At 39.0% G+C, this 11,495-nt stretch overlaps 1 protein-coding gene across 1 annotated transcript; it reads right to left on the bottom strand.

Moving 5' to 3' along the window:
- Positions 1 to 456: 456 nt before the first annotated feature.
- On the bottom strand, positions 457 to 10,563 carry LOC121366683 (fibrinogen alpha chain-like). Its single transcript, XM_041491035.1, has 5 exons — positions 9,908 to 10,563; positions 8,683 to 8,803; positions 2,926 to 3,077; positions 2,062 to 2,126; positions 457 to 767 (listed from the first exon to the last, which is right to left on the bottom strand). The coding sequence occupies exons 1-5, from the start codon at positions 10,075 to 10,077 to the stop codon at positions 457 to 459; spliced, it is 819 nt and encodes a 272-aa protein (XP_041346969.1). The 5' UTR covers positions 10,078 to 10,563.
- Between the last annotated feature and the right edge of the window lie 932 nt (positions 10,564 to 11,495).

Raw genomic sequence — 11,495 nt, 5'->3', positions numbered from 1 at the left:
ATGAATATATTGTTTTTAACAAATAATAAATTATGTTCAATAAATTAAATAATCAAGGCTGCAATCGATGTACGACAACCACCCCCACCCCACCCCGGCTGTTGTTTACCAAGCCTGACATATTTAAAAAGCATTTACAGATAGAGCTCGTGTTTACTACGAGCCCAGCCACATTAGCAGAGTAATAGAGCTCATATTTACTTTCAAGTTTGTTACATTATTCAGCACTGTATTAAATTAAGTACAGTAACAGAATTGGTTACCTTAAGAAGTATGGGCAAGTAGAAAAATATATGGCGCAAGTGAATAGCTGATTGGCACTTGCCCCATGGCGTCAGCGTAGCGTTCGTTAACACGTATGTAGACTCGATTTCGACCGTCACTACCGTCCAAATGGAATCTTGACTCTTCGGTGAATAGCACACCTGACCGCCACGGGTGAATCGTAAGTGCTGTCTACTCCATGCTAGACGCGCATTTCGGTGACGCCGTAGCAGAATAGGACGTATTGCTGGGCGTCGCGGCCTGATTAAACGGTTGCGAACTGTCCTGGCACTGATTACTCTCAACCCAGGGATGGTTCTGGCTGTCAAAGTTGCCGCCCGAAATCGATTCAGAAGATGTGTTACCCGAATATGGTTGTCCTGTGCTTGTGACGTCACACGCGGGCGACCTGAACGTGGCCTGTCTCTGGTGTTGTCCTGCTGTTGGTAACGTCGCCACAAATTCTGTATCGTGTTTCGATGCACGCCAAAACGTCTTGCGACCTCGTTATACCCCATGTCGAACACAGTTATAAAGACTGACACTGCTCGACAGAGACCAAGAACATGTTATGGGAACCCAGTCGAACCCAGTGGTAAAGACTGACGCTGATCGACAAAGACCAAGAATATGTTATGGGAACCCAGTCGAACACAGTTATAAAGACTGACGCTGATCGACAAAGACCAAGAACATGTTATGGGAACTCAGTCGAACCCAGTGGTAAAGACTGACGCTGGTCGACAAAGACCAAGAACATGTTATGGGAACCCAGTCGAACCCAGTGGTAAAGACTGACGCTGATTGACAGAGACCAAGAACATGTTATGGGAACCCAGTCTAATCCAGTGGTAAAGACGGATGACTATCGACACAGACCAAGAACAATGTTATGGGAACCCAGTCGAACCCAGTTATAAAGACTGACGCTAGTCGACAGAGACCAAGAACATGTTATTGGAACCCAGTCGAACCTAGTGGTAAAAACTGACGCTGATCGACACAGACCAAGAACATGTTATGGGAACCCAGTCGAACCCAGTGGTAAAAACTGACGCTGATCGACACAGACCAAGAACATGTTATGGGAACCCAGTCGAACACAGTGGTAAAGACTGACGCTAATCGACACAGACCAAGAACATGTTATGGGAACCCAGTCGAACACAGTGGTAAAGATTGACGCTGGTCGACAGAGACCAAGAACATGTTATGGTAACCCAGTCTAATCCAGTGGTAAAGACGTGTTATGGGAACCCAGTCGAACACAGTGGTAAAGACTGACGGTGATCGACACAGACCAAGAACATGTTATGGGAACCCAGTCGAACCCAGTGGTAAAGACTGACGCTGATCGACACAGACCAAGAACGTGTTATGGGAACCCAGTCAAACACAGCGGTAAAGATTGACGCTGGTCGACAGAGACCAAGAACATGTTATGGTAACCCAGTCTAATCCAGTGGTAAAGACTGACGCTGCTCGACAGAGACCAAGAACATGTTATGGGAACCCAGTCTAATCCAGTGGTAAAGACGGATGACTATCGACACTGACCAAGAACATGCTATGGGAACCCAGTCGAACACAGTTATAAAGACTGACACTGCTCGACAGAGACCAAGAACATGTTATGGGAACCCAGTCGAACCCAGTGGTAAAGACTGACGCTGATCGACAAAGACCAAGAATATGTTATGGGAACCCAGTCGAACACAGTTATAAAGACTGACGCTGATCGACAAAGACCAAGAACATGTTATGGGAACTCAGTCGAACCCAGTGGTAAAGACTGACGCTGGTCGACAAAGACCAAGAACATGTTATGGGAACCCAGTCGAACCCAGTGGTAAAGACTGACGCTGATTGACAGAGACCAAGAACATGTTATGGGAACCCAGTCTAATCCAGTGGTAAAGACGGATGACTATCGACACAGACCAAGAACAATGTTATGGGAACCCAGTCGAACCCAGTTATAAAGACTGACGCTAGTCGACAGAGACCAAGAACATGTTATGGGAACCCAGTCGAACCCAGTGGTAAAAACTGACGCTGATCGACACAGACCAAGAACATGTTATGGGAACCCAGTCGAACCCAGTGGTAAAAACTGACGCTGATCGACACAGACCAAGAACATGTTATGGGAACCCAGTCGAACACAGTGGTAAAGACTGACGCTAATCGACACAGACCAAGAACATGTTATGGGAACCCAGTCGAACACAGTGGTAAAGATTGACGCTGGTCGACAGAGACCAAGAACATGTTATGGTAACCCAGTCTAATCCAGTGGTAAAGACTGACGCCGCTCGACAGAGACCAATAACATGTTATGGGAACCCAGTCTAATCCAGTGGTAAAGACGGATGACTATCGACACAGACCAAGAACATGTTATGGGAACCCAGTCGAACACAGTTATAAAGACTGACGCTGCTCGACAGAGACCAAGAACATGTTATGGGAACCGAGTCGAACCTAGTGGTAAAGACACTTGTATAGGTCGGGATGGGGTTCCAGGATTGCTCAAGTATTTTTTGTTGTATGATTTTCGTGGGAGCATGAATCAACACACATTCACCGACCCCCACCCCTCCACATAAAGTTCGATCGCCTTAGTCTAGACCCCTACTGCATAAATTAGTGCACACGTACTATGCATTCCGAAACGAGTCTCTAACGTCCCCCGTGTAGTTTCCGACATGGATGGTGTAGTTGTTGGTCTCGTCGTCCACGAGTAAGCTGTCGTACAACTCGTAGGCGTGGTTACCCTTCCAATCACTCAAGTCGACCCGCATCTCGACATTCTGCAAAAATAACAACCAGGGTCAGAATATCTAATGATATTGATGACGTCACAGCATATTCCAATCATAATATAATCTCCACATTCTTCAGAAATAAACAAGTGTTAGGATAATATCCTGTCACGTAATAAAGATAATAGAAAAAATAACTAAAAACTTATATACTTAATACAACACAATTTACATAAAAACCCCACATTCACTCACCGAACATGCCATTCACCCCACTCATCTATCAAACCAACCACATGGAGAAAAAATATAAACAAAAATTTGAATGTTCAAAGTTCGTTCTAGATGGTTTCGAAAGTCAAAATTATTCAGCCAAAGTCTGATGTCGCATTATTAAATAAGTTACAGAGATAATTTAAAACAGGATTTTAAATAAACAGTTCTTTATCACGGATTCCGCGCCATCTCGAATTCACACCACACCAGTCTCGGTTCCACACCTCCCGATTCCAATCACAGGATTCCAATCAGGGGTTTTAAGTCTCCACCCCAACCTCAGAAATCTACACCTGGGAAACCCGGTGTAACAATATAAAATACACTATGTGTATTCCATCCTATAATCCTATATTTTATGTATTCATGTACACAATTATTTATCTAAAAACATAACTATACACTCGTACATGCATTGCATAACGTTTTAACAAAGTAATTATTACACTGTTGCACAAATCCAATATGTAAAGTCATTTGCAACAATCCAAATAATACAAATAAAAACTTATGTCTTAACACCGAGAGAAACATGAGAGCACCTTCCTCCCTTGACAAAAAATAATAGCTCTCCCAAATACACAATAATTATTTCTATTTATCTCATAACCACACAATTATCCCGTGCTTTTTATTGCCCATCCCAAGTTGAAAGGTCATCCTTACACACACTACAAGTGTGATATGCTTTATTCTTGCATCTCACTATAGCATACAACAAGTCAGGTACACGAATCAATTTCACTTAGTTATTATCCCCATCAACAAAAGTAACGCATACATAAAATAATACCATCCTTGACATGTGACATATCCATTTATATCGATAATGTCACATCTTTTAATCATATAATATGGACAGCCAGAAGAAATAGCAACCAGGGTAAGGAAAATATATATATTGATATTGATGACGATTGTCCACATTTCTGGTTTTACGATATCGGGCCCAAAATTGGCTAAAGACTGATTGTGACACATTAAGTCCAGGGGATCAAAAATCCCATTGCCCGACGCCCGTGCCAAGCTGAATTTTCATGTCGGGCAAGTAATTATGTTAACTGCATATGCCAGATGACAAGTGACAAATGTAATACCTAAACTTATTTTCATTTTGTTACAAATCTTGGTAAGTCCTTTGGAAATAGTTCCGATCGTTCAAGAATTTACGTAGTACTAAGGAGAACTAACCTTAACCCTAAATACTGGAACGATCGGAACTCTTGTCAAAGCCTTAACACGCGAAAACGTAATTTGTGTTCAAAAGTTCGATAACAAGTTAGACTGAGATCGGTAATTTCAGCCACTGAATGTTCAACTGAATTTGTACAAGTAGTTATTTTGATGATCTTCAAACATAAATAGCGTCCAATACGCTTTATAGCTGATATAAAAATAAAGTATACATGCATTGTGTGTGCAATAAAAATGTTAAATCATTGCAAACATGGTATATGAGATGGGATACAGTTTAAAATTGTCATATTAAAATTAAATTATATGTTAATGCGGTTTCAGAATCTGCTCTTTGCAAATGAACGGGGGCGCAAAGCAAGTACTAACGAGTTTATAATTTTCCAGTTCACCCAAACAAAACATAACTATTATGAACTATATTATAAAAGTTGTAAGATATTTCAGTTTAGATATTATAAACCTCGTTGGAGAACATACTTAATGTTTTTCACTACTTTGCAAATGCAAATCTTCGTTCGTGTAAAATGAACGTCTATAGTCCGTCCCATCATTCTATAATTTTTATTTTTTTTGTATATAATTTCAGTTAACATAAGAGGAAACTTAAAAGTATTTTGGAAATAACAAAAACATACTACCTCTGTGTGCAATTTACAAATCAACCTGCTCAGAAATAAATAACTGGTAGTAAATTTCATCGTATGAAAAAAGGCGTTTCTGTGGGACGGACTATAGGGTGAAGTTAAGATGCTATTAGCCCTACGTCATAATCGCGATGGTGCCATGCCATCCAAGCATATATGAATATATTGTTTTTAACAAATAATAAATTATGTTCAATAAATTAAATAATCAAGGCTGCAATCGATGTACGACAACCACCCCCACCCCACCCCGGCTGTTGTTTACCAAGCCTGACATATTTAAAAAGCATTTACAGATAGAGCTCGTGTTTACTACGAGCCCAGCCACATTAGCAGAGTAATAGAGCTCATATTTACTTTCAAGTTTGTTACATTATTCAGCACTGTATTAAATTAAGTACAGTAACAGAATTGGTTACCTTAAGAAGTATGGGCAAGTAGAAAAATATATGGCGCAAGTGAATAGCTGATTGGCACTTGCCCCATGGCGTCAGCGTAGCGTTCGTTAACACGTATGTAGACTCGATTTCGACCGTCACTACCGTCCAAATGGAATCTTGACTCTTCGGTGAATAGCACACCTGACCGCCACGGGTGAATCGTAAGTGCTGTCTACTCCATGCTAGACGCGCATTTCGGTGACGCCGTAGCAGAATAGGACGTATTGCTGGGCGTCGCGGCCTGATTAAACGGTTGCGAACTGTCCTGGCACTGATTACTCTCAACCCAGGGATGGTTCTGGCTGTCAAAGTTGCCGCCCGAAATCGATTCAGAAGATGTGTTACCCGAATATGGTTGTCCTGTGCTTGTGACGTCACACGCGGGCGACCTGAACGTGGCCTGTCTCTGGTGTTGTCCTGCTGTTGGTAACGTCGCCACAAATTCTGTATCGTGTTTCGATGCACGCCAAAACGTCTTGCGACCTCGTTATACCCCATTCCAGTTTCGAGCATACTGACCGCGCAGTGACGTTCAAATTCAGATAGGCGTGGCATGACATCAACGCCGTTTAGAATTAATGAAAGTTGTTTTTCTAGCCAGTGTGCACCTGTACCACGTGATCAGCAAATCGGTTACGAGTCGTGCACGTGCGGCACATGAACAACACGTGCGATTGCAATATCGAGGATAAAGTTTTGAAAATAATGTTATTATTTTACAACTTGCGATTATGATTTTATTCATCTTTTAACCATGCACAGGAACTTTTTTCCACTAGTATACATACATACATACATACATACATATATATATATGTATGAATATATACAATTATTCCTAATATATGATACTGACGATACCGAAACACCCTCTGGTAATAGCCTAGCCCCCCCTCCCCCCCCCCCCCCCCGTGTGATTGGTGTGTTTTTGCGGGGTTTTTATGATGACAGGTATTGAATAGTCTAACATGGTTCATACTTTTTTTTCAGCTTATGCAATCGCATTCTCCAGAATTATAAAAGCGAAATGAAATATCCCCTACTTTTTTGGATAATATATATATATATATCTATATATATATAGATATATATATATATATAAACATGTATCTATCTATATATATATATATATATATATATATATATATATATATATATATATATATATATATATATAGATACATGTATATATAGCTATAGATATAGATATAGATATAGATATATTGACAATACCGAAACACCCTCTGGCAATACCCCCCCCCCTTTCTCTCTCTGTGTGTGTGTGTGTGTGTGTGTATGTGTGTGTGTGTGTCTGTGCTATATCCTATAATATTACGATTATGGTTTTGGAGGCGTGGGTTGGCGGGGTCAAAAATATTAGTAGCATAGGATTGCTAAATACTCAAATACGTCTCTGGTCACAACATAATTATATTTAAGAATATTCATAAATATAGGAGACGTCCAAAGTATGCTATATTTAGGAATATTGTTTTCAGAGGTGACGTCACATCAATAATATAGTTAGACATATGTGATGACTAGAATTTACTTCAGTATACGTAGAACCGTAAAAGGTTACCTTCTCAAAGGGTAAAAACAAAATTGTATCTAAATAAACTTAATCTGTGACAACAGAAGACAGAAGTATAGTATATATTCAGTTTATAATAAAACTAACATTGTTTTATACTTGTGATACTTGTATTTCACCAACATTTGCAGGCCCGTATTTGGTGGGGGATGGGGTTTGGGGGGTTCGTCCAAACCCTCCTGTAAAAGCTGAGGTCCACTTTTGTTCTGTTTGTAATATTACACAAATACTTGATTGTAACTTTTGCAACTTTTCCATAAAGCAATGTTTGCTTGTCTTAATTATTTAGCAATCCTCTTACCAAAGCAGCAGTGTATATATGATTCATAATTTCTAACTAATCTGGCAAAAAAAAGAAGAAAAGGAACACCACCACCCCCCCCCCCCCCCCAAAAAAAAAAAAAAAAAAAAAAAACCCACACAAAAGAAACAAAAAACACATGCATTTAGCAAAAACATCATAGCATTCGATAATTACATGAGAATGATAGCAGTTGACCTTCCATTTATTTATAAATCCAATGTAAATTTTTTTTTAAATAATTTAGTTTTGATTGATTTTCTATATAAAGTACTGTTAGTAAAAAGTGTACGGTAAAACAAAAGTTAGTATCCCCTAGATAATTAGCAAAAGTTATTGTCTTAGCAAAAGTTATGTCCTTAGCAAAAGTTATGTCCTTAGCAAAAAGTTATTTTCTTAGCAAAAGTTATTTTCTTACATGTTTCTTGTCTAATAGTTACATTGCGTGTTTATGATACATTTATGTGTGTGAGAAATTATGTTCTCGAAATAAACCGAATGTCCATGTTGTGTAACTTTTCAGTTATATTTTGTTTCTCTCACAGCCACAGCCATGACAGCAGTAACAATCCGGCAGTAATAATTGATATGTATTTTTCACGCATTGGACAGAACCGTATTTGGTGTGTCAACGGTATTATATTTTGGGTTAAAACAATAACACACAGTAAGACAAATTACCAATATAAAATGATGTCACTCCCGTTGCTACGTCTGGACCAATGGAATGACGTTATAATGTAATGAATGTAATGGGAATTTTATTATATATATATATAATATATGTATCTATCTATCTATCTATATAGTATTACGATTATGGTTTTGGAGGCGTGGGTTGGCGGGGTCAAAAATATTAGTAGCATAGGATTGCTAAATACTCAAATACGTCTCTGGTCACAACATAATTATATTCAAGAATATTCATAAATATAGGAGACGTCCAAAGTAGGCTATATTTAGGAATATTGTTTTCAGAGGTGACGTCACATCAAGAATATAGTTAGACATATGTGATGACTAGAATTTACTTCAGTATACGTAGAACCGTAAAAGGTTACCTTCTCAATTTTAACATTTGAATTTGAGTTATAAGTTTTGGCTTTTCTTACCCAATAGTCACGAGAGTGCACACGCCTATGGAGACATTAATTTAAAAACAAAACAAAATGTGTTAGTCTTGCTATTGTAAGTTTATTACCTTTGCTGCCGTGAACATGTGTACAAACTCATTTCCCAACCAGAAATCTCCTGCGAGGTCGCCAAATCCGTTCTTGTAGTCTTCCCACGACCTGTTGAAGTCGACACCACCCCGGACCCGCCTGTGTAACAATATGTTAATCTGATTTATTTTTAAAGAAAGTATTCACTGGTCTGACCTACGGCACTATCTATCAAATCTACTGCTGACGATGACTGCAACAGATCGCGACATATTATATGCATCAAGGCTACAACATTTTGTATTTGTTATAACAGATAGCGGCAGCAACTGCAACGATAAATGTAGTTACTGCAGATAGCGTTGTTACTGCAGATCGCTGTCGCTCACACCACCCTGCAATTGCCTGTTAAATTTTGTTATCTTCAAAGTTAAATATTCACAGGTTTGACTCACGACAGTAACTATCTTGTGTACTTCTGAAGCTGATACCAACCTGTGAATTGCCTGTTAATCCGATTTATTTTCAATATGGTTAACATCAACACAATTAGTAACTGGTCATCTGATTCCAGGTGTTAACAATCACTGGTAATAGTAGAATATAGTAAGTGTCTGAAGTAAGCACTAAACACTTTCGACGACTGGTATATCAAAGGCTGCGGTATGTGCTGTCCCGTCTCTTGGAAAGTGAATCTTAAAGACACCTTGCTGCTATTGGAAAAAGGTAGCGGGTTTTATCCAAGACTAGGTGTTGGAATTACGAAATGTTTGCAATTCATTAGCCGTTGATTAATTAATCAATCTGCTCTAGTAATGTCGTTAAACTTTAATTATCGGGAGTGTTCAGACTAAGTTCACAGCAAAACCACAATGGCAGTTCTTTGATACAGACGACCACAAAAGACAAATACATATCGCGATACCTACAGGATAGCATAACCACAGTCTTTGATATAAAACTATGGTGTGGACGATGACAGCAACAGAAGATGCCATATCGGTAGGGACACAAATGAATTTGAAGGTGAAAATGTAATGGGACAAATGGGATAATAATGCCAACAACAATAACAATAACAACAACAATAATAATAAGCATACCATTTACCTAGCTATCTATATCATATACATATGTTTACAAACAATACCCCAGATTGAAATTTTAAAAATAAGGAAAACGACTGTAAATAACAAGTTCACGTCACAATATCGTCATGATTCTGAGACAGACAACCAACATACAATTCTGTGATCTTCATACCTGACGAAGGTGAGCCAGCCGCCATTGTCCGTGGTCATGTCACACCTGACGTTCATCTGACCCCCGGCTGGTGAGTCGATCTTGTACGTGCCGTCACTGCTCTGGTTCTGGCGTGTCTTCACATCCCAGCAGTCGGTAATCGGTTCTACCAGCACATACATAGAAATCATTTGGAAAATAAAGTACAAAAATTAAAATTGTTTCCTCGCGTATTATTTGTATTATTTAACCATTTAGAATAAACCAATAACATCGTTGGGCTATACTCGTTATCTTTGCCAAAGGAAACCAAAGAAAAGGTGTCACCCTTCTTTTTAAAATCGAAAGTCAGGCTGGCTTCACTGGTTTAAATTAACGTACAGAATATTTAAACAACTACAAGTCCAACCCTTATGGCGAGGGTCAAGACGCTTGGTCCTCGATGGCTATTTTCATTTAGTTATTTACTACATACAGTTTAGTGAAAAACTCTGTCATAATATAACGGTATAATAATTAACTCGACCAAACGTGAGGTGTAGAATGTCACTGATTTTTACATAGATAACGAGGCGTTCCCTTTTAAATACATGAAAATAACCACATCTTAAATTTGTCCATACAGTGTGAACGAGCATGCTGTATTACATGCACGTACGGACGCACGCACGTACGCGCACACACACAGAGAGAGAGAGAGAGAGAGAGAGAGAGAGAGAGAGAGAGAGAGAGAGAGAGAGAGAGAGAGTACCACCCGACTTGCAGTTTAATACCATTTTTATGAACGAGTACACTAGAAAATGGTATCTAGCGAGGTAAATGGTATGGTATTAAACTGAAAGGTGTGTAGTATTTTATTTATTATCTACCTATAATTATTGCATATAATTCATCAAAACGTAACAAAAGTAAACATTCATAGCAGCTAGTGTTCGAGTGTCAGCATAGGCCTCGCCCACAATCGAGGTTAATGACCCAAATTTGGGTTTCATAAATAATATATTCGAAGGCAGTTTTAGAAGTACTTCGTATTGATGAGAGTAAAATCAGCCCTAAGTTCAGCCACCCGTCTTTCGCTTACGTTTGCGAACTATTTTGACTGGTTTCTGAAGAGGTCATTCTTTTTAACATGAAGCGCTTAAACAGCTTGACGGACGTTTTTCCCTGCTCGGTCTGTCTGAACGCAGCACTGCTTTCAATAAGAAATGTACAAAAGCTTGCGTCACATCTCCCTTAATGGCCAATGGCCTCAGCGTTTATATCCCAGCTTTGTTAAGGAAAACGGTATCTCACAATGTAACGTACGATTTTGATATTAAACTGTAATATGTATGTAATGTATGTAATAAAGAGAGGTACTAAACACGCCTTCTTGTCATACCATTTTTATGATATGAATTGTTATATGACGAGTGAAAGGCAGTTCTCGAGTTGTTGTTTTTTAAAAATAGAATAGAAAATAAAGGAGTACATGTATATTTTATTTATTACTAACCAACTGCAACAAGGCCGCGATGCAGACGTAAGCTGATGTCAGTACCTACTACTTGTAGTTTTTAAACGAACTGGACCAGCAAGTGATTTCAAGTGTTGAAATTCGCAAAAAATA

This window comes from Gigantopelta aegis, unplaced genomic scaffold (genome assembly GCF_016097555.1).
Source record: "Gigantopelta aegis isolate Gae_Host unplaced genomic scaffold, Gae_host_genome ctg6626_pilon_pilon, whole genome shotgun sequence".
Lineage (NCBI taxonomy): Eukaryota > Metazoa > Mollusca > Gastropoda > Neomphalida > Peltospiridae > Gigantopelta > Gigantopelta aegis.
This window is presented reverse-complemented; position numbering and strand designations above follow the sequence as displayed.